Source organism: Colius striatus, chromosome 5, assembly GCF_028858725.1.
Source record: "Colius striatus isolate bColStr4 chromosome 5, bColStr4.1.hap1, whole genome shotgun sequence".
NCBI classification, from domain to species: domain Eukaryota; kingdom Metazoa; phylum Chordata; class Aves; order Coliiformes; family Coliidae; genus Colius; species Colius striatus.
Genome location: NC_084763.1, coordinates 18580122 through 18605283, shown reverse-complemented (window position 1 = coordinate 18605283; position 25162 = coordinate 18580122). Strand labels below are relative to the sequence as shown.

The 25162-nt window shown below is 38.6% G+C and overlaps 1 protein-coding gene across 3 annotated transcripts in view; it reads right to left on the bottom strand.

Moving 5' to 3' along the window:
- The window catches only part of THRB (thyroid hormone receptor beta), a 57582-nt gene extending 35054 nt beyond the window's left edge, over window positions 1-22528 (bottom strand). Inside the window, exon 1 of one of the 3 annotated variants that reach the window (XM_061997064.1) lies at window positions 22463-22528. In XM_061997064.1, the coding sequence (XP_061853048.1) occupies window positions 22463-22469 (7 nt within the window). In that variant the 5' untranslated portion in view covers window positions 22470-22528. Of the gene's footprint in view, window positions 1-1161; window positions 1490-8150; window positions 8599-22462 lie in introns of those variants that run through there. The other 2 variants (XM_061997062.1, XM_061997063.1) reach the window with 2 other exon arrangements.
- Window positions 22529-25162: the final 2634 nt, after the last annotated feature.

The following is a 25162-nucleotide window of genomic DNA, read 5'->3' as shown; positions in this document are numbered from 1 at the left end:
CTAGAACAGGATTTTAAAAAATATTTCCTTTATAATGAAATACAATGCTGTTTGAAGTATAAAATTAAGACATTTTTCTACTGATCACATGGATTTATCGCACAAAGTGCTGCTGACTATTGCCTGCACGAAGGAAAGATATTACAGTTTTCCATGTAATTAATAAGATCAAACAGCCTACTTTTTACTACAAAGCCACTTTAAAAGTATTAAATGGTGTTTTCTCTATTTACCTAGCTACATCAGATTCATCTGAATTTTGGGTAACTGCACACAGAAAATCTGGTCTTAATAGAAAAAAGGACATTACATTGGTCAAACAGGCTATTTTTATTCTTTAATAATGTGATTTTAAAGAAACACAGAGATCGTATACTCTGCGTGCATCTCAGATCAAATAGCACCTAAAACATTTCCAAGTCTTTGTTGGTATTTTGGGCTCTTTTTGCCTCTGCTTTCTTCACTTTGAAGCAAAAGAATAAATTCTAAGAACAGGCAATGATTTAACCCTGAGGGAGCAGATATTACTCTCTGATTATCTCTCACAAACACATTGATTAGGTCAACTTTTTGGATGCAGAATAGTCTCTCTTGCACAAATATATTCTTGAATTTTCACTCTTTTTTGCTTTGCATAACCAGAAACTACATGGTTTTCACTTAAAAGACAGTAACTCTGTGAAACATTATAATTTTCCCATGTATATTTACAGTTCTATTTTCAAAATATTTTCCCCGAGTTGCTGAGTAAACAAGAGTTCACATTTGCTGGTAAGGAGGACTCACAAACTGTTTGTATGCAACCAGAAACACAGCTTTAAGATGCAGAATATAAAATGACGACATTTCAGAAGACAAACTTTCTTATCTAGCTCGCTGGTGAATACCAAATGAACTTAATAGCCCCAGAAAGCAGAAAACAAGAAATATATTTGCAAATGTCTTTTACAGATTAAGAAAAAGTGCTTGGAAATCCTCATCGCTCACAGAAAACCTTACAATCACCTAGCAACCTATGTAACTGCTGCTTTCAATTTTGAACAGGCAGCCTTCACATTTAAAGATGTATCTCAGCAAACTGATGCAACTGTAAGTTTAAAGCAAAACAAAAACAAAACCAGAGATTTTTTGGTTGTTGTTATTTAAATAAATTGCCCCTACCTTTCTTCTGAGAGTACGATGGCGACTGCACTTGAGAAAAAGTAGGTTTTTCTTCGGTGAAATATTCAGGTTGGTTGTACTGATTCAGGGCCATGTCCATGTCAGAGTACTCGCTTTTAAACACGTTTCCAGGGTAACTACAGGTATAAGGCTGATTCACCGCCCAGGCCTGTTCCATATATATGTTGTTACTGTGCAGGACCTGAGCATCACAACTGCTGTAACCCTGATTATCTTCAATATATGTGCAATAATCAGTGGACTGCATGTAGCAATTGCTACCAGCAGCTGGGTGCACTTCATATATTTCTTGCATACAGTAGTTCATTTTGTCACCCTATCTCAGCTTCTACTTTACATACACACACACATACATACACACGCAGGCATGCATACACATGGAACGGGAGAGGAGCAATGAATATACACCAACAAAGTCAACTGCAAAACAGCCCGTTTTACTTTGGAGCAGCACCTGATGTGCTAAAATCCTATTTATATTGGGACGGCTTGTGAACTCCCCTGCCAGTCAAACATATTGGGAAGCAGATTTATGACAGTCAAAGGTCTTAATCTGTGACTGTAAGTTAATTCCAAGGGAAGATGGCAGGCAGGTAGCAATGACCACCAGACAAAGAAGCGACATCCTGAAAACCCTCCTGTTCCCCCGTTTGTCTGGAATAATCATTTTATAAACCATTTCCAGCCTTTGCCAATATGATTAGAAAATGATTACTAAGGCAAGGACACAGTTATGTCACTGTAGTTGTCAACTTAAGTGTGAAGCATTATAAAGACTGCTTAAGAACTCCCAGAGGGGATACGCTGCAAATCCTAAAATCAATAATCCTGTTTTTCAGCATTAAACCATAGAAAATCCAATAGTGCTGTGCTGATGACCCAAACAGTAGTCTAGTTTTACAAAATTTAGCATCTTAATCTGTCATCAGCTTTATTGATTTTGTTTTACAGAATTACATGCATGAATCTCCCCAGCCTTCCACACATGCACAATCCTCCCACTGCCTGGTAATGCATTTACGGGAAAGCAGCTTTTCTGAACTTTGGTGATTTGGGGAGGTAATTTCTGTTGACTTCAACAGGTGGGAAACTTAAAAATAATATAATCAGCAAAAAGAACACTGCTTAAATATTATCAATAAGTTAATTGCTTTTCTATGCTGCTTTGTTATCTTTTATGTTTCAGTAAGGAAGTACTCTTAGAAGTGTATATTTTTCAACAACAGACTGTGTAGAGTAAGGAGGAGTTTTTGCTCATTTTGGTTCACCTATGAGCTACAAACGTGTCAATGCCACTGCAAAAAAACTGTATGGTCTTACAATTGCTTAATGCACCTCAAACCTCAATATACTTTGTTAAATCATTGTTAAATCAGCCACACCTTTTGACATTGAACAATTTTTTAACTTCTATTAGCTGCTATTTGTTTTTTTACTAGGCTTTTTTTTTTTTATTTTACAGCTCAGCTAAAATGTCATAAAACTTGTCAAGTCAGTAACAAGGCGATATTCCTCTGTAATATCTATTCTTGTTATTAGGAAGCAGAATTATTACTGATCTGATCACGAGGTTTTCTTATTTCACTCATTTAAAACAACATACAGGATTGCCAAAATTACCATGTAGACTATCCCTTTTTCATCTACGATCTCAAGTATACATCTAACAACACTGATGAACATACACCTAAATGGTCCTCAAAAGTTTAGTGAAATAGGTAAGAAATGGGCAAGACATGCAAATATTTTTCCTTATCTGTTGTTGTTTAATGTTTTGGTCTAATGCACAAGGCTGATAGCAAAATTTTATCCCATGCAACATACAACCTACCAAACTTATCTAAGTAAGAATTGCCAATTAATGCAGGCTAACAGAATCCAAGATAAATGCTTCGGTGGCTCAGAGAAGTTAAAATTTATGCTTGGATTTTTTTCCCCCCTCCTCTAACTATAAAAGAAGCACCTTTAACACACTTAGTTGCTCAGTAAATAATAGTACATTTGGAAAATCAAAATTAACACTACCAAGATCAATGAAGTTGCTTCCAAAATGACCTTACTCAGCTAAAACTCTAATAATTTAAACTAACATTTAACTTCATAAAGAACATTAACAGTTACTTAAATTCTAGAAGTAAAGCACAAATGAACCCTCATTCTCCACGTCGTTTTTACCAAAGATCTGACTCAACAAACAGCCCTGTGAAAAGGCATAAAACAAAAGTTAATTCTCATTTTAGCTCAGGTCCATACTCTAGATTTTACAAACAATGATATTGCCTGTGATAAAACACGTATCTTATGAAAGACCTGATTTTTCAAGAATGGACGTTCAGTGCTTCATAGAAACATGCCCGTGTTTCCTAAGAAATGCTGCAATAGGTGTTTACATAGAAACCCCCAAACAGTAACTATTGATGTGACCAGTTGGTAATACTGTAGCACATTTAAATGTAACACATACAACCTAACTAGCTCAATACTTCACACTCCCCAGGAAGGAAACATTCCACAAGTGTAAGAGGTGGGTTGTTCCGTTACCACAAAATAATCTCCTGTACAGCTAACAGGAACTTATTTGAGAGCTTGCACAGAGATGAGGCTGTATTTTACAGGTTACCAGAGGCAAATACTTTTACACCACCCAGAAAATCTTTGGAAAGCTAGGCTTTAAACTCGTACAGGGACTTTTTCCCCATGTGGACTTGTTTTACCAGATGAGAGAAAATTCCTATGAATTTTCTCTTATTTTCCCTCCAAATTTCATGCAGGTTTGTTACTGAAAAACTAAAGAGAACTGAGGCCATGTGAAGACAGAGCCCTCCTAGCCAGGATGGCACCTGAGGATCTTCTATCTTGATGTGACACAGCCTGTGACTTACTTTCTGTTCCAGAATAAATCCATCAAACGTTTCTTATTTTTTGTCGTTGTATTATTTCCTGAGAAATGTGTCACATACTATGTTTGTCAGAATTACTGTAATACTGCAAGGAAATGAAATTACATGAAACTGTGAAGAATGAGAAAAGAAAAATGGATAAGAACCTTTTCTGACCGATAAAAAAACCACCCCCATAAAGAATGATAAACACTGCCAGGGAATGGAGGTTCCTTACCTGCAATGTGCTAATATAAAATAGGTTTATAGCACTGCAGATTATTGTTCCCTTGGAAACAAATCAGTTCAAAAACCACTACAAAGATTTAACATCTCCGTTAAAACTGAAATATTCTAATTTTACGGTCCAATCCTGCAGTTCTTTTTCTTACTTTGAATTAAATCATTTGATAAATGACAGTAAGACAGGGTCTTCATCAAAAATCTGAAAGTGGAGTAGAAGTAATACTAATGGTTTTTCTTTGTTTTGTTTTCTGATTTGGATATTAGAGCCTTTAAATCATGTCACGTTGTGCTTTTACTGCCTTCAGCAATGTAGTATTGCACTTCAAATGTTATTAGTTCACGAGTGTCTGATTATGTGAACACATGGAAATTAATCACTAGCAGAGTAAAACCTCCAGTGCAAGCAAATAGGTCAGTGATAAAACAGAAACTTTGATACTGCAGCAGGAGAGGATCCAAAGTTTGAACCTTTCACAGTCTGACAGTTCATAGGACTAAAAAAAAGCAGAAAGTACTTGCTGAACTTGAGTTTTGAATGCCCCAAAGGTTTTGAAATACTCACCCTGGTGTAAATCAGAAGTAAGTCTAGTGCAGTCAGTGATGTTACACTGGATGGGCAGAAGTCAGGCTGAGAAAGCCTGAAAGAAGGTGTCTGCAGGAGACACTGCTTTAACACTAGACCGTGCAGCTCGTCATCGCCTCCTGCTTTAAAAGTTATGACTAAAACTGTAATTGTGAACAATGAATTGCCCCAGTAAGCTTGCACTTTCCCGACCAGCCGAGATCCCTGACACATGGAAAACAGCGTCATTGAGTGCAACCCACTTTGTTGGGCACCTCTGCTACCTGCATGAATGTGCAGGCGGCACTTCACCCCCAAGAGCCATGTTCTCCAGGCACAGTTCCCAAACTGTGCTCCCGTGGTCTAGAGTCCTGGCTATTGCAGCACTGCACTCAGGGCCCTGACGTGCCACTTGTGAAAGATTCAGCAGTGCCAGTTCATGGGAGGTACTGCAGAGCACTCAGATGAGTCAAGGCAGACCGCTGCTTTTGAAGGACCAAATAGAAGGATCTAATGTTGGTCATTTTCCCACTTAATGCATACAGATGAATAAAAACACAGTCCTTGGTCAAAAAGTTCTGTACTTTTAAACATATGGCTGCAATGATTAAATGTATCTTTCTAAACTCTTCACTGTTACATGCACTTGTATTATCAGCTCCTAATTTTATAATACTTATTTTTCACACGTTACAAAGTAACTGTTGTATTTCCTGTCTATAGATTGTCTTGTTGTCTGCATTGTCTCAGCCACCTCTAATGAATATTATAGGGAAAAAAAAGAATTAGATCACTGCTCTTCAGGAAGAACACAAATCTGCACTTTCAGGACTCACACCACATAACATCCCTAGACATCCTATTATTTTTGTGTTATAAAGAAAATATACTGAAAACTCTAACATCTTTTGAGAAGTATTAATATGGCTTTTGCAATACACATCATTTGTCAAATACAGCTATGTCTGTGCTCACATGATGGGCTAGCACATCTCTTTAATGTATAAATTTGCACTACCTTATTCATTCACTTTATGTACTATGGTCAGAGAATCAAAATGGTCCCTCAAAAATCATAGAACCATAGAATGGTAAAGGTTGGAAGGGACCTTTAGAGAGCATCTAGTCCAAATCCCCTGCAGAAGCAGATTCAACTAGATAACTTGCTGTTATAGATTAAACTCTGAAAACCTCAAAAATCAGAAACCAAAATAATGCTGAGGACTTCACAGAAACAGATAACAAACTCTATATTCTTTTTATCTCATCTTGAAAACTGTACTCTCGACTAAATCAATAAAGTACATAGAGATCCGGAATTCTAGTGCTGTAAATTTACAATAGCATTTGACAATTCCTGGAATAGATTTCAGAGGAACCAAAGACATTAAAAATTGTCATTTTGTCTATACTATATTTATTATAGCAAGTGATACAGTTGAGGGAAAAGAGCTGAATCTTTAAAATAATTTCTTTGGTTTTGCAAGAGGTGCAGTAGATTTTGAACTAGGTGCCCCTGGTATAAACCTGAGTAAAATATTACCTACACAATGGCATACTTCTTTTCTAACACATGCTAAGTTAGTTCTTTCTCTAAAATGCCTTCCCTCACAACACCCGCTGTACCTTGGCTATGACATGCCACTGAATTTGTATGTGACTCATAAAATACCAGTGTGATGTGCCTTTTGTTGAAACACTTCAGACTCATTAGTCTGTTTGGATAACAAAGAATGTCATAGTTTATATCTAAATGTTCAGATTCACTAGAAATCCATGTCTTCTGGAAAGTATTTGACACCATGAATAAACTTGATTAAAAGACAATGGAGCTTTTTCTTTCATGATCAAGACTCTTTCAGGGTCCGTCCCTGCTTTCTCTTGCACAAGCTTCTTGCACTATTCATAACACACATAGGTAGCACAAGTTCTTGTCAGAAAGCCTTTGCTCCTTGAGAGATTGCTAACAAACTGGCTGGCAAAATTCTTGAATAGTGTTTGACAACTTATATCGTCATTGAGCAAATATTGCTAAGAGTAATCATAGACCTGTGACCCAGACAACCCAATTTGTTAAGTCTCTCCATATCTCATAATTGGAAGACCCTGTTAGCAGACATCAGTTAATTACACAGCTTATCTCTTGAGAAAGTAACTGCCAATACTTAAAACATGTACCTTTTCCGAATCACTCTCTACCCCAACCCCACATGAAAACTTCAAGCTAAAAAGTTCAATTTGTTAAAAAATAAAACTAAGCAGGAAGCTAGCTAATGTAGCTTGACACAACATAATTAACAGTCTCTTAGGTGGCACTGTCTGGGTTTGGCAGTCTCCTGACAGCCCTTAGTAAGACGTTAAAGCGATCAACACCTGACATCTGTTAGCAAAGAGGCATTCTGAGGTAAAGAGCAACTAAATCTAAAGAAATCAGGTACTTAGACCAGTTTAACTTTTTCATGAGGTGATATCCTGCCTGACACTGTAATCTTTCTTCCTGGAGTGACGCAAGACTTAAGTAAAAGAAAACAACTTGTAGTATGGAGTAATTATGTTTTAGGTGAAGAACAATGAAGAACTATTTATCCTAGTTGAGAAAGGAATAAAAATAACTGAAACACTAAATTCATGCTAGCACTTAAGCAACTGTGATTCTTAAAAAGAATCCCTTCAATGCTGCACCGATGTGAACAGAAAAGCTACCTGAATACTCATAACAACAAGTCTAATTTGATATCTTCATGTGTACTTACGGAGGCTTTGGGGATGGTTAATAATAAGAAAGAAGAAATAGCAAACAACATAGTCACAGCCAAGAGATGCACACCGTGAAGGTATTAAAAGAACACTTCTGCTTGCCTTTGCATTTTTAATGTATCAAGGATATACTTTATTTTAAAAGGCCAAGTTCAGAAAGGAACCATAAAGAGACAAACAAATTTTCAAGGGGTTAAAGGAACAGGTATTTTTTTATATTAGATATCACACAGAAAACCCCAGTAAGCACTCATCACATTGTCATCAGGGCTTTTCACAAAGCTATAACACTGAAAAGGAATAATAAAAACCTACAGTTATCTCTGCTGAAAACAACAACCCTAAAACATTTCAAAAATTTGCAACAAGAAAACACACTCTGCTTAATAATGCTTTTACTAATAGATAAACACCTGACCATAAACAAAGATATAACAACCTAGTTTGCTTTGGGGTTTTGTTTTGTTTGTTTGTTTGTTTTTTAATAGAACATTTGCTGTGCTCTGCATAATAATGCCATTTACCTTTAAACTTTTTTTCTTCTTTATGGTATTCCTGGGCACTTGACATGACTTGAAAGTTTGCTTTTGTATGGCCTGGCTGTGAAATTGTGCTAGTCCAAATTGAAGCATGTCGACACTGTGAAAGCTGCTGTCCGTTCCTCTGAATATCGTAATTTTTGGAGTGTCTTTTCCTACAGAAGCGGTTTTCCACTATTCCCATTACATTCCATTTCTGATTTCTGTCAGGAAGGTGAATCAGTCTGTCCCATGACAGGAGGCCACGTCCTGGATGTTTGGCAAATACTGCAGGACTACAAAGTGTTGGCATTGCCAAAATCTTGCTCAGGTGTGGAGTTTTGGAAAGCAAGTGGTTTCCCAGCTCTCCTGATGCCGTGGTATTCCCGTGCATCTCGACTTGACCGCACTGATATGATGCCGAGCCTTTCAGCCATGCCCCTTCAGCCACCATAGCTCCCCTTAGGTACAAGTCAAGGTAAAATTTCCCGGTCTGCAAAGCCTGAACAAATAGGCAGATCTGTGTGGACAGGCTAACGCTAGATGCAACTTTCACAACATCGCAACTGCAACACGGGCCTCAGGGCAAGTTACCACCAATTTATTGCCCTGCTCATATGATCATTTGAGGTCTTGTGGGTCGAGGCTGGTCGTGAACAATTTTCAGATACTTAAAACACAAAACATCAAGGATTCAGCCTTGTTTGACTTTGCTCTTATCGTAGGCTGACCTGAGGGACACTCTGTTACCTAAGTGTGACATTCTTATGTGGGCATGCTTAGCAGTTCCGCTTTTGCTACCTACTGCCTTTCTCTAGCTGTGGCCACAGTGTACCAGAGACTAATTTTATCACAGGAGTAGGAACATTTGAGTCCAGTGCAGATAACGAACAATACTAAAGCTGCATGACTCCCTCTAATTAGTCATCATGATTAAGCAAATATATTTATTCTTTGATATAGAAGGAACTGAGATATCAATAGTTGATAAGTCTGCAAAACTAAATATAGCCCTTTTATTATTTTTGGGTAGCAAAAATAAAGTTATAGAAATTAAATAGCACAGATGATATTCCACATTTAAAGAAGTTATATTACTTTCTATTCTAGGTATCAATATTCAGATACAAAATAGCTTTCTAACTTGCACACACAAAAGAGCAAATTCCAGACATTTGATAAATGATATCCACTGTGCTTTTAATCATAGTAAGATTCTGCTAATATAATGGAACTAAGAGTTAATTTTATACACATTTCACTCAGTAAGGTAATTCACATGCATATTAGTTAGTAAGGACATACTAAGCCAATAATTTCCTGATAAAAATAAAAAAAAAATCTATCATTCTATAAGACCTACCGTACTATTGCTGTTTCTGAAAGTTTTGTCCTATGACTTCTCTTACGTGGAACATCGCTAATACAGGACATATTCAGAACACTTAATTATGGTACTACAGATTATTATATTTTTGCCATATCTTATTTAACTTGAAATGTAAATGTTATTTTTTTCTTTTCTGCTAGGAGTGTAAGTTCACCTAGTAAGTTCACAAAGTTACAAGTCCATTTCTCATACTCACTCTATCTCAGCTGGATATTAATAATATGAATTTGAATAAGAAACTATTTGGTATGACAGACTTCATTGCACAGAGCAGGTTGAGTTAACTACAGAGTGTGCACTTACCTACTTCTTTTCTGGCTTTATAGATCTGCTCTTTAGTTCAGATTTTATTGTTTTAGTGAAATTGAAAACTAACTCTAAAGGCAGGTAATATGGTAAGAGAATAACATTTGTAGGAGGATTATCAGATTTAAAATAGAATAGTGAAAGTAATCCAGAAAATACTAGGTAATTTTAAAGAATTAAAAGAACTATAACTATATATATAAATTATACACATATATATATTAAAAGCCTATAAAACTTTTTCCTTCTAGATTTCACAAGAAATTTAAGCTCAGATGGAGAGGCTGGATTGTTCTGGCAAGAACCTCTGAGAGCTGCACAGAACTTTCCTATAAGATCTGAACCATACCTGGCAACTTCACTCTTCTTGGCATGAAGAGGAGCTGTGCACTATGACCCACCCTTCCATCAGGCTTTGTGTAAACTCAGATAATGTACCCTTCAGCACTAGGCTTCTCTCCCTTCTCTGTCTTCACATTCTAGATATGTCCCTGCATGGATAAAATCATATCTGTATATAAATGTGAGGGTCAAGCATCTGCAGTATATATATAAAGAAATAAAAAATACAGGCTGTCTAGAATTCACTCATAAATAGACACTATTATGCTTTGTCAATTTGTCAGTTATATCCTCGGCTATTCAGTTTTTGCTATCAGTCTCGGCAACAAGATCAGTAATTCATAATCCAGGCTGTTCAACCTAACAGGCAAAAATTAGGTTGAATTAGGTTTAATTTTGATATTAAAGGTCATCTTTGCTTTCTTTTAAGATTTGCATTACCTTTGATTTGAATTAAAAACCATCCTCACTTGAATGGTAAAACTTTGGATCCCCAAGGATTCAGAGAGGATGTCACACAAGGCTCACAGATTTTTCACTTTAGTAAGGAACTCTAAGAATCTCTTTAACTTGAAAAATAGAATTAAAACGTATTTTCCAATTTCTGTGTTTGCAAAACATCTGTGGGATTTTAAATTTGATTCTAGACACATTTAAACTATGAGAAAAAATGGATTCTATTATACTCTCCATCAATTAGAGTTTGCTCAGGCAGAGTTTACAACAGCTAACCCAACATCAAGCAACTTTATCCTCTTTTCCTTTTAGTTCTCTTTGAAATTTGCCTCACTATTTTGACTCCTAAGTTAGCTCCAGTTTATTTAATTCTACAAGCTTTACTTTACAAATCCCTTGCAGTGATCAGGGATATTTTACATTTCAATGTTGCTGGATGAGGATTAAATTGTAAGGAACTACCACTGAGAGAGGTCATATTTTCTCTCTCTTTCTTGTGCATCCTATACTATGGTGCAGCAGATAAATAGGTTCTAAATTACCATTCAGCTTATTAAAATGTTAAATTATAGTTTCACTACAAGACTTATTTACTCTATTACTTTTGTTTTAACATATCTTACCTGAATTTCTCAAAAGCCTTTTTTTTTCTTTTTTCTTGTTTCTTTTTTTCTTCAACTGAGAAAGCAGTTAAAATCTCCTTCCTCTGCTCTTGGTTTTGTCAAACCAAAACCCTTGATACAGGATGATAAGACAATTTTGTCTGAGCTCCCTAACTGTAAGAGAAGCATTTATCTCCCTCTAGCTACTGCTGAAATGGCTACAATCAAGGCAAAATGTAGTACAGTCTACTGGGATGAATCACAAAACCACAGGCCCTGTTTTAGAGTAAAGAGGGACTAATAAGAAGGCCCTACAGCTCTTGTCAACATAAGTAAAGGAATCATCACATAATTTCAGAGATATAAAAGTAGCACATCATAGCAATAACTGTCATCTGAGCAGTCAACAATTCAAAAGACCTTCTCAAGTTCCCATCAGAGTGTCTTTAAGGGTAAATTTGTTTTACAGAAGCAGAAAAGTTTTAGTGCATGAAACGTCCATTGGGCTAACCCAAAAGGAGAGGCAAGGAGAAACCCTCACAAATTATTACTGGCCAAGACAAGGACTCTTAGTGGGTGATTGCAAAGGTTGGCCTGTTCTCAGATAGGCATTTATCTGAATGTCAGCAAATAAAGGACTATAAAAACAATGGAACAATTAATATGTGTTCATCTCGGTTATATGCCTCTTCCCCTACTTCTCTGCTAGTGTCTGCCAGTAGCAGTAAAGGAAGAAATACAAAAAGCCTCTCCCTTCTTTAGTACATCTCAAGACAAGGGAGTCATAACTTGTTTCTTCCAGAAAGACATGAGGTAGTAGTCAGTCAGCCAGCCAAGAGGACCTATCCACAACTTTGACTGACAAAGACTCAGTGTTCATGGGACAGGACCAAAAAGCACACTGCAAAGAGTGCCTGTTCCCTGTGCTCACTACAACAACCCTAGAGTCACTGCAGTAAACCCTTCCTGCTGTGCCCTGAGACCTACACCCATTTTTCCTGGCTCAAGGTCTTCCCTGTTACACTCCAGGCTAGTACTTGTATCACCATTGCTACTGCTGTTACTGCTTTACATGGCATCAGCTCCAGTTGACAGCTAGACTGGATGATGATGAAAGCTGCTGTGTGACCACACAGACAATCAGACCCCACTCCTCAGAGACTACACTGCTCACACTTTTTTGGGCGAGTGCAAACATGTCCCTTTTGCCATCACACAGGCTATCACATAGTTCCAAGGCACAAGGCAAATCAACAGTTTTGAGAGTCTGAAAGTTGCTGTTTTTACAGTTACAAAGATGCTTCCTTTCACAACAAAATGTTATTTTACATTCCAAAACTGCTCACAGCCTATAAGAATTTCAACTTGTAGCTAAACAAAATAGTAGCAGTAGGTGAACATACTAGCAGTCTCTGAATTGTCATTAACTTACTTGACTGCAAAACAAAAGATTGACAAAAGCAATTCTCATAAAGTTTTGCCTCTTCTCATATTTGAAGTCTACTGAATATTGAGCAGCAAAGGCAACAGCACTTTACTGGGTTTTTTTTTAAACACTGAAGCATGCAAGCATCTAAGGGCATTGAAGTGGGTTGGCTTCAGGGAGATCAGCTAAGGCAAATGTAATCAGGATTAGGACTGACGGGTTCACAGTAGGTTGATCAAGCAGCCTAACTTTGCATGGACCCAGTCCAATAACACTAGATGATTTTTACTTAATGTGAATGATAAAACTATCTGTGCCAGATGAGGATAAAGCTTCATTTCCTCTCATTGACGTTTCAGTCCACAGCATTTTATTTTCTTTCCCTTCCTTTATTTTGCTTGTTCTCTCTTCTTCCCCTCTCCTTTATTTTCCTTCCCTTTTCTCCAAAGAAATACCACAGTGTTTTCTTCTTACTCTTCCTTGTCAAACAAGGAAACACTTCATAACAGAGTTTCTCGAGTTTTGAACTAGGTTTGAGTGACCCCTGAATAACCAGAAGGGCAGAGAAAAGCTAATAGAGTAGCCGGATTCTTCTTTACAAATATGCAAACCCTGTGTTCATATAATGTGCTAAATAAAACCTCTGAGAACATGTGATTTCTGTCCTAAATTTTAAAGCACGTAAAAATGGCAGTGAGTGTAAGAAAAAAAGGGTACAATGACAGACAGGGACTGTAGCAGGTGGCATTGGTCATGTCTACCCAAACCCCTAGGTGGTTTCCAATGTTTCAGAAATGTGTATGTGTGTGCTTGTGGAAGTAAACAGAGCCAGGATTGTTTAATCCGGGACTGCTGTACTGTTACTCACTTTAACAGTGGTGACACTATAGAATATTTAAAGATTGCATTTTTTAATATGGCTTTCAATATAAATGAAATTTCAGCATTTTCAAACAATCTTTTGGACAAAGATTACATCAGCAAGAAACAAGAGTGTGCAGATATTACAATAAATTTCATAAAGAATTTTAATGTATAGGAAATGGCAACATTAAGAAACTTATAATAAGCAGTGAAACAGTTTTATCCTGGATCTTGAGGAGAGGTTTCTTAATGAGCTCCTCAGTGTGAACCAGTGTAATGGCTTCTTCAAAGCATACTGGATTTGTATTAACTATTCAAGAAATATTAGATAAGTAATACTTATCAAGAACCTGGGTTCCACTTTGTGCTCAAATTTCCAAACATGTGAAAAAATTAATCAGAGGAAAAGAATACTCAGAAGAACAGGACAGTTCATCTGTGAGTTAATCACAAGCAGATTCTGAACACAGAGAAGCAAATGTCTCAGGTTCTGGTACGTAAAGAGCTACCTGAAACCCTCTGCTTAGAGAAATAAACAGTTGTGTACCTGAATACAGACTTTTGCAACAGTTAGATACAATAAAATACTGAAAGAAATGAATGATCAAAGCTATCTGGGACAAAGCAGTGAAACTAGAAAAGTAACATTAACCTATAGAGTCACTCAGAAGATAAAGGTATTTGAGCCTCTCATAGTTCTGTACAACATATGTGAGGGTTTTTTTTCTGAGAACAAAGCATACATGAGCACAGCAGCTCTGTTCAAACCACAAGACTCACCTGGTTACTTTCTCCAACAGGAGTCACAAGCACATGTCAGGGAAGAATAAGAAGAAAGCAAGCATGTATGAGAGTTCCCACCCACCAACAGTCTCCCAATTCCCAGGTACTTGTCAGTCCAAGGAACTGCCTGAGCCCCTAAACTGTAATAACATCAAAGAAATTACAGAATCACAGAATCTTAAAGGTTGGAAAGGACCTCGAAAGATCATTCAGTCCAACCCCCCTGACAGAGCAGGACGACCTAGAGTCTGGTCACACAGGAACTTGCCCAGTGGGTTTTGGGCGTCTCCACAGAAGGAGACTCAACAATCCATCTGGGCAATCTGTTTCAGTGCTCCATCACCCTCACAGAAATTTGTGCTTCTGTTTCCTTGGAACCTCCTACATTCCAGCTTGTACCTGTTGCCCCTTGTCCTATCACTGGACGTCATTGAGAGCAGCCTGGCTACATTCTCCTGACATCCACCCTTTATGTATTTGTAAATATTAATGAGGTCACCCCTCAATCTCCTCTTCTCCAAGCTGAAGATCTCTGTTTGAAGTGCAGTCCAGTCTCCTTTTGCATATGACTCTTGTGTTCATAACACACTTTGGCAGGGAGTTCTAGTATCTGTCTCTCTTCAATGTGCAGAACCACCTCTCTCTGTTTTCAAGCAAGATGAACTTGATGCTCAACAGACAGCCTTCCACCTCTCCAGGACTCATTCTTCAGATTACTACTTGTGTGAATATGGGAATGTTAATGGGTTTTTAATCTCTTTACACTGTGTTAGGTAATTCTTTTAATGCCTGGGAACCTACTAAAATAAAAGTGAGAAACCAAACAATGTTTCCAGATTGTGGATCAAAACACCATAAAACAGATCTTTTAAAACCTGTGAAACCACTTGAGAAATCATTCAAATCACTTCCAGAAATCACTGAAATCACTACCATTGTTTTGTAAAAATCCTGAGTAGTGTCTTCATCATGAGCTTTCAAATTTGTTCCCATGGTCTTTCCTCAGTCCCTTATTAGACCTTCCACCCCTCCCACTGAGGAATGGACAGGATATTTGACTACTGTCTACTAACAGTAAATCCTGGGTATATGTGTGCAGAGTTGAAAGACTTTGTTTTTTAAAGATGAAACAGTTTCAGTTAGTTTAGTTCTAGAATTGCCTAGAGATTTTCTGTATCTTGAAGCAAGACCTCCTGATCAAGGACTGAAGTTTGAGCTGATCAGGTAAAAAAAAGAGGTACTAAAACCAACAGTCTTGACAAATGCATAATTTGTGAAAGACAAAAATAAATAAATAAAGTCTGCCCAAATAAGGTAGTCAAAGGCTTCCTCAGAAAGAAAGACCAACAAGGATGTGAGGAGAGAATTCTTAAAAATGTTAAAGAAACTAAACCTTAGTGAAGGTCTAAACAGTTTTCTGACATGCTCAGATACATAATAAAGCAGATCTCAAAGTCTGGCCTTCATGTTTTGCAACTTCTAAAGGTTTCCTTAAATGTTTTGTCTTCTTATGATAGTAAATGTGATGCTTTTAAAGAACAGAATCAGAAACGCATTCAGGGAATAGGTGTTTTGTTTAAATGGAAATAACTGGAAAATGTCTGATTGGATAGTAGCTTTCCTGTAGTTCATGGAGAGCCTTACGTTTGGCACAAAAACCATTACAGTCCTCTCTACATACAGGATTGTATATCAAAAGACAAGTAGTGTAAGTTCATTGCTCTGACATACAGTCATCAGAACTGAACAGCAGTCTGTGGTCAGACTTATGAAGACCATAAATTGGCAGGCTGCAACTCACAACACAGAGGAAAGGGTTTTGTTTTATTTTATAGGCTAGAGGAGAAAACCTGGAAAAAACACAAGGACATTTTTGATTTTTTAATTAACTGTTGTAAAGGGGGTCTGCCTGCAAAAAGAACAAGGGTGTTTTATTCTGACAGCACCCCTCCTGATGGCAGCAAACACGGTGTCACACAGTCTAAGGATGACACTCACAATTTCAAACACAACAGTCTGCCCCCATCAGACGCAACTTTCCGAAAGGCGAGTTAACCAAAAGAAGCACCTCTGGTTTAAATTAAATTACTGCAGAAAGGGACTACGTATGCTGATGGATCGTGGGCAATAAAAAATAGAAAAGGAAAAAAACCAGCAGAAACATAATGAAACATAGTTAAGAAAATGGCTAGCAGATGTTGCAAAGTTAAAAAACCATGTGTTTGTTTTTTCTGTTCCTTGTGAAATCTAACCAGATCCAAATAGTTTGAAAAATGTGTATATCTTATGTGGAAACTATAGCAGGTATTCATGAGTTGTAAATACCAAATTTAAAAAGCACACAGACATATGATCTTCATGTTTCTCCTAAAGAAAAAACCTGTCATTAGAGAGTCTTTTTTTCCCTCACATTGGGAAAGAAATTCCCAACACTTTATTAGAGAATTGCATAAAAAATGGAAACATTGCAAAACGTTATACAGACTACTTGCCTTTTGAAACTTTTGTATCTATGTAGCACTTTTTGCAAGCACTTTTTAAAATATTAAAGTTTAAAACAAAAAAATTAAAATCAAACCTGAATGTCTGCAATCTAGAACTTACCAAGTGTGATATTTTTAACTGCATATTCAAAAATACGCTTCTAAGTAATAGGAGCCATCATGGAGTGATTCATAGTTTCATGCAAAAACATCCCACAATATAAATCTTGTTAACCTTTTGAAAATCCCCAAAAGCTCATTACAAAGCTGCTGAATCCTGGCCTAACAAAACCTTATATTAAAGTATTTACTGTCCTTCTAAAAAGTCCATTACTTAAAAGAAATAATACACTTGAGTTAGTCGGATTTTATCATGGTCTGGCAGACAAGAAGTGTCAGACAGTGTTCTATGTCAAATGAAATTATCTCAGGAAAATCATTATAGAAATTCAGGAGAAATAATTTCTCAACTGATTTTACACAATAAACTATTCTCCATCTAAGTTACTGTCAAGTTTACAGGGTAGTGAGCAGGGAAAAGACTCACGAAGAAAAGGTGGTACCTTTCCTACCCTATTACTTTTCCCAGTTCTTAGAAAATATATGGAACATCCTTGGAAACACTGGCTTTCAAATGGATTTGTTGCATTAAAAGCTGATTAATTTTCTTCTCCAAATGAGTGACCTGTTACAAGAAGTGCTGCATATTAAATTCTACTTACTGAAAATATGCATTTATGACATTTAAATTATATTCCCTAATGCAAGCACTTAATTTTATTATAACTCCTATCTTGATCTAACCGTACAGTCATTACCAAATAGAACAGCATGAATATTTGAGAACAGAAGCACAACGTCTCCTTTGATTATGAAACTCCAAGGAAAAGCAGAGTAAAATCCTGGCCTTACTGAAGTCAGTGAAAGTGCTGGTGCAGACTTCAACGATACTGCTATTAGACTTTTTACATTCTTTCTTCAACTGCCATGAAGGTGAAATTAATGAGATTTACTGTATTCTACACATACTAATTTCTGGATTTTAGAACTCATTCTTGAATCCCCTGTTCAGTTCTCACTCCAGTAGATGAAGTGAGACAAGGATCCGTCTTGGGGCTTGTCCTGCCATTTGGAAAAAAGATGTACAGAAAGAAGTCTTCAATGATAAGATTATTACCAGTGAATAATGATTACTGTCAACGAATATTGATGGTGAAGCCAGAAGCTTCCCTAAAGTATTTAGTAGTATCTTCTCAAGATTAAAATAATACTTTCAAACTCTTTATTTCTTCTGTTTCTAGTCTATTGTGCAAACGTATGGCAGAAGGACTTGTAGTTATTGCAAAGATAGTATTGATTTTTAAAATGTTTATCTTTTTCTTCCCAGGTATTATTCTGTGGACAGTAATTGGGGCCAACTGTAAAGCTGCTGATGAACTACAGAGTATCCAACCAGTCATTTTCCACTTCTAATTAAACAAACCCCTAACATAATTACTTACATTCTGCAATATCTGTTGATGATATTTCTCTTTAAAAGCATCCGATCTCCTGCAGCATTTATCATAAAAGACAATGAATGTTTAGAAAAATCATGTTTCAAAAGAGGAAGGCTAAATTTTCAGATTTGCTTTGTTACATTTATGTATGATCACTCATCTGAAAACTTTCAATTTAAGGGTTGTACCAAGCTTCATTTTATGGGAACAGAATGTGTCTGTCTCAGACTCAGTACTCAACTGCAAGATGGACTTATTATGTTCAGCTCTCTCTCTCCAGAAGCATACCTTTGTCTCAGTGTTTGGCCATAGTCTGAATTATGCGTACATAAAACTGGTTAGGCAAGTTTTGACACTTAGAACTGGCAGGGTTGCAAAAGGGTACTGAGAAACAGTGTTTACAAAACCTGTAGGCCCAGCTTTTCACTTGTCATCTTCTAATGTCATCGAGTACCCAACATTAGTGCTTCATTAGTTACATCTGTATTGCTGTGTGAACTCCATTTTAACCTCACTGCGAGAAAAACTAAGAGTAGTCTGGACTTGATTAACTCAACATTTGCCATTTAGGTTATCTTTTTGGATGAAAAAAAAGTACCTGGTACTTTCATTTTGCTTTTTATTTTTCCTTTTATTCACTTTTAAGTAAAAGCTTCTACACTTCTGAAATCCCTCCATGTTAACCATAACTTTGAAGTTCCCAAAATAATTTTGGAAATCTTGAACTCCTTTATTAAAAGCTGTAAGCACATACAATTACATGTATGTAGATGTGTACCATAAAACAACCCTAACAGTGTGCATTTTCAAAGCTGAGATGTCAACATTTAAAAAATATTTTTCCTATGCCAACTGCAAAATGTAGTAAAGCCCAGTTTTATTTCCAAACTCTACAATCTTCTGTTAGAAAAACTTCTCTAGACTGAACGAGAAACCAGAGGCTTTTGGGTAGTGCCTGCAAGAGGAAAATTCTTACTGCAGTAAAAATGTGACATATGGGCAGAAAAATTACCTATCAAAAATTAGAATAATATAGCCTATTATTTTAGGCAACTGGTTTGAGTTTGGATTAGATTCTGCTCTCATATTCCAGTGACACAGTAACAGAATCTAAGCTTTCATTTTCATTCATTAGGAAAGGAGTCCTGTCTGGCTCTGGATGGTGGTATTTATGCAGTTTTTATAGAGTTTGAAAGATTTTTATTTCATCCATGCTTCTTTTCACATTCACACTCATGTAGGGAATTTCATTCCTATAATGAGAAACAGAAAATATAAACTGCTCATAATGAAAAGGGCTGGACATCTACAGCTGTACCAACAATGGTCTTTTGCAATGAACTTTTTTTTTTGGTCTGGTGATTATTTTCTTTGCACATATTTGTTCTGCCCACTTCTTTCAAAAGAAACGCAGAAAACGTAGGTTCTTCCAACCAGACTTTGTGTTTAACTGAGCTGAGCAGAGTTGCCCTGCCAGGGGAAATCCAGAGAGACAGGTCTGGTTAGAAGCTATATCTTGAACAGATAAGGTGAGGATAAAGAGGTTATACACTGCATTTCCTTCCTCATCTCTTTCCATCACATACCACAAGCTCCTAATTGCTCCCTCCAAAACCACAGCAAAATCAGGCCCTACAGTACAAGGTCAAAATCCACATGAGACATATGAGAACACAACAGAGACCTGGAAAGACTAAGTCAATGCTTCAAATTTTTTCAAAACAGGTATTTTCTAAATGAAATTATCATACCTAGAATGCCTGCAGGAGAATGCAAAAACATTCTAGTGAGTGCTGCCAAAGAAGCCTTCTCAACCCTCATGTGGTAGTGATGCTATTCCAGAGCCTGATACACTAATCAAGGATATTCCATTTTACTCCATGAAAAGTCTCAATACTCTCTGCCTCCATCTTAGATTCCTGTGTCTCTAACATCACTTCAATGGACAGTAAAGAAAACATAAAAATAGAAGTCAAATTACACAACTTTACATATTATACAGAATCACAGAATGGCAGGGGTTGGAAGGGACCTCTAGAGATCATCTAGTCCAATCTCCCTGCAGAAGCAGGTCCACCTAGATCAGGCTACATAGGAACGTGTCCAGGTGGGTTTTGAAAATCTCCAGAGGAGACTCCACACCCTCCCTGGGCAGCCTGTGTCAGGGCTCCCTCAACTGAACAGGAAAAAAGCTTTTCCTTAAGTTCAAGTAGAACTTCCTGTGTTCAGCTTGTGCCTGTTACCCTTTGTCTTGTCACCAGGCACTACAGAAAAATCTCATCCTCTGAAATACCCTTTAGGTACTTATAAGAGGTGATAAGGTCCCCCTCAGTCTTCTCCAGGCTAAACAGCCCCGGTTCCCACAGTCTTTCCTCATATGAAAGATGTTCCATTCCCCTGATCATCTTGGTGGCCCAGCACTGGGCTCTCTCCAGCAGCTCCCCGTCCCTCTTGAGCTGGGGAGCCCAGAACTGGACACAGGACTCCAGATGAGGCCTCACCAGGGCAGAGTAGAGGGGGAGAAGAACCTCCCTTGACCTGCTGCCCACACTCTTCTTGATGCATCCCAGGATGCCATTGGCCTTCTTGGCCACGAGGGCACATTGCTGGCTCATGGTTAGTTTATTATCAACCAGAACTCCCAGGTCTCTCTCTGCAGAGCTGCTTTTCAGCAGGTCACCCCCAGCCTGTACTGGTGCATGGGGTTGTTCCTTCCCAGATGCAGGACTCTGCACTTGTCCTTGTTGAACCTCATGAGGTTCCTCTCTGCCCAGCTCTCAAGACGGTCGAGATCCTGCTGAATGGCAGCACAGCCTTCTGGGGAATCAGCCAGTCCTCCCAGTTTGGTGTCATCAGCCAACTTGCTGAGGGTACACTCTGTCCCCTCATCCAGGTCTTTGAGGAAGCTGTTGAACACGACTGGCACCAGAACTGATCCCAGTGGAACCCCACTGGCCACAGGTCTCCAACTTGACTTAGCTCTGTTGATCACCACCCTCTGGGCTCTGTCATTCAGTTAGCTCCAATCCACCTCACTGTCCACTCATCCAAGCCACACTGCCTGAGCTTTCTGATGAGAGTGTCAAAGTCCTTGCTGAAATCAAGGCAGATGACATCCACTGCTCTCCTCTCATCTACTCAGCCAGTCACATGATCACAGAAGGCTAGAATATCTTTTCCTATGAAAGCCTGCATTTAAATAATACCGTTTCTGCCTAGGAATTTTAGTCTCTGCATCATATATAAGACCCTAAACTTAAAAGACCACTTTTGTTGGTGAACACAGCTGTTACCTCTTGCTGGCTAAGGATAGAAACCTTCTAGGGGAAAGGAAAGGGTATTCGATTTGCCTAGTCAGTAAAAATACACCGTCCCTTGAGTATAACGCCAAGAATTCAGTCTTGTTTGTTATGATCTTCCCTATGTAGCATACACTGCATTTTACAAACAAGCTTTTAAAAGGTCCCATTTCCTGTGTTTGGCTCTTGAAATACACATTGACAAACAGCATCAGCAGAAAATTTTATTTTCTTATGCAATTTGATGACTATTAAAACACATTCTGGATGTTGGGAATTCCCTGGCTTTCCATATGATCTCCACCAAATAAGCACATCTTTTCAGACACCCTGTTCTGGGATTAGAAGACATGGGGTTTTTTGACACAGCTAAGTTATGTATAGCCTTCAAATGCTTTGCAGCTGGCAGGAATAGGATGGTTAAGTGGGCTTAAAATGGTTAATGGTCATTTCAACTCTGGATCTTCAGCCCATCTGCAGACTTAGTCAATTATTATCTGAAGAGCACTTGGTAATTATATAAAATGAATTTGACTGTCTCATTTTGAACCTCAGGGGGTATATTCATGTTACAGGATAACTTAGGCCAACGTACTCAGCAGAAACTATCACTGTACTGGCAGTTTCAGCAGAAATGATGAAGCTGGAATGTGTGTTCAGAACAAAACAAAAATTTCCTTCTGAAAGAAAACCACGGAGGCTGAGACATTCATTGGAAAAAATGTTAGGGAAGATTACTATGTGCCTCACATCACTGTGCTCTGGACAGAGGAAAGACTTCAATTTACAGCACCAATGCATTCAGAACCTGTTAAAGGAGAGTTTTTTTTGTAAATATTATATAGATGTTCGTATGAAACATGATTACCTGACATACTGCTGGGAGTTATGGATATGTAATCATTCTTGTTCTTCTTCTGTCACCAATGTCACCTGCCAAAAAAAGAAAGAAATCCCACGTAATGCGACTGTAACTTCAATTTTGCAAAACACCAATACACATTTAAGCAGAACGGAACATTTTGAATCTTGAATACCACGGTGTATATTTCAAGGCTTAACACCTTAATTTCAGTGTACATGTGGCAGTGAATGCAAGATAAGTCCAAAACCTGGTGGACTGCAGAAGCTGTGGGTAACAAAGGTTTGGAAGCAAGGTCAAAAAGCTGGCAGTTATTGATATAGAAAAAGGAAAATGCTTCTGCCCAGCTCATGGAACACTTTCGTTTAATTTTTTGCAGATGTTTCTTTAGGTCTAATACGTAACTTTAGGAACAAATTGGTTTTTACTTCACAGTTTCCAATGATCACAGAATCATAGAATCATCGAATGGTAGGGATTGGAAGGGATCTTTAGAGATCATTACTCTCAGATTCAGTAAGAAGAGAGGATTCAAAGTACATAGAAATTCTCTGTCTATAGTTACACAGGTTCTTCTTCAATCATTTGAAACTCAGAAGTTTTACAAAGTTTTTACAGAAACTTACAAAGTTTTCAGATGTGAATAGTAATTTTACTCATTTGGTGAAAACCCGATTTATTTGTACTTATTATTTCACTTTCAAACAACGGCATCTTCTATTTTATTAAGGAGATAACTGCAGCAGCGAGGAACTAGAATTGGCATTGTATAGTCATGGGTTTAATTTTCAGACTGTTCCCCCATTCAACGTCCATACATACATGCTGACAATAATTAACTATACTCCTTCTATTTGGTAGCAAAGATCAAAGTCCTGCAAACTGATTTTGTGTCAGAGGAGAGTCACTGGTACCCATTACAGCACCATCCTTCAGCGGTATATCTGTATTCCCCCCAGCCATAATGCTTTCCAAATTGAAGTATCCAGAGGCAGTGTGCTCTCATTCAGCCATCCCAGCCCAAACTGCGGTGTCCTGTTGGATGATCCCAGCTCGCTCCCTAGTTTAAGTACCAACAATCCAATCCAAGTAGAGACAGTCCTAAAGGCATTACTCCAGAATAAAGACAAGATCTCATTAGAATTTTTAAGAAAGAAATTCCGGGCCTACAACTGACCCTACCAGGGGAAAACTAGCCCAGCATCTGAGCCACACTCTCTTCATCTTCAGGAAACATGTGTCTTTTAAGTGTTACACACAAGTCACATCTTACAGGGGCAGCAGAACCTCTCTTAGATTGTCCCGATTGTCATTTTATGTTTAAAAACTCTCCTTTGTTATTTGTTAGTGTATGTTTGTTTTTTCTTTCTCTCCTTCCGTTCAGTACCATAGCCCTGTCTGTATTTCCTGTTATCTCCTCACACTTGGGAGCGTTTCCCTTCCTTGTCCTTGAAATAAATATCCTCCAAAACCTGCAGACTGAAAGGCCATCGAGCACATCTGCTCTAGGCACCGACTACCACGCTAGAATGAGAAAGGTGAAGCGCAGCAGCCGCGTGCACTGTGTAATTAATGCATCTGGGACGCTGCCTCGCAGTTTCACCTCAGCTCATCACTCACACATCCAACCCCCACACCCTTTCCAGCGCTACGTCGGTGAGGGCTGAAAGCCCTCCCGGGAGCTCAGGCGCCGGAGGCCGTGCCGTCACCCAGCAAAGGCTCCACGAGATGGCGGCGGGAGCGCCCCGCGGACCCCGCGCCAGCCCGGCCCCTCAGCTGTCATTTGTCGCCCCGCTACTCGAGACGGAGTGGGAGCCAGATTCTTCCTTCGCGCCTAGTGAGGCGCAGGGGAGAGCCGCGGCCTTCCCGGGCTCCCGCAGGGACCGGTGCCCATCGCGCTGCGCGGCTGCTCTCCCGGCGCGCGCTGCGGCGCGGCGCGGTGCGGTGCGGCGCGGTGCGGTGCGGCGCGGTGCGTGAGGCGCGGCGCGGCTGCGCCCCCTGGCGGCCGCGCGCGAGCAGCCCGGAGCGGAGCCGGGGAGCCCGAAGCACCGGGGGCGGCACGGCGCGGCACTGCGGCACTGGGAAGGGGTGGAGGGGTGGTCTTTCCATGCAGACCTCCCGCTTCTGAATTAACAGCTCCCTAATGGATTCCCTATCTTTTACATTGCCAGATTCCTCATTACATTAACCGGGCAAATCTGGTAAATCTTTACAGTAAATTAGTTGCTACTTGCAAGATTCAGAATTGCTTCAGGATTCCAAACCAAACCAGAAACACTCTCTTCCTACCTCTCCCCCCCCCCCCCAAAAAAAAAAAGGGAAAAAACCCCAAACCATAACATTTAACTGCATTTGTATAGCAACTGCCAAATAAAACCCACTGAAAGTTTTACAGCACAAACGGGTAAAATATCCTCGAGCATACATGTTACAACGTATTTTTATCTCCTTGTCTTTTCTGCCAAGCAAACCATCGGAGATTTCGCCCGGGCTCTTCTCAGAAAATACAATATCTCCTTAATTCTTAAGGGAAACACAAATACTCCACTTGATACTTGCCATGTACAAACAACATGACCAGAGGCGATGGTACAAGTTCCTTCTTTTGCTACTGACATCTTGTGGAACTTCAAAACCCTTCAGTCTGTTAATCAAAAGATTAATGAGGATACAAATTTAGATCAGGCATCCAATTAAAATCAGACT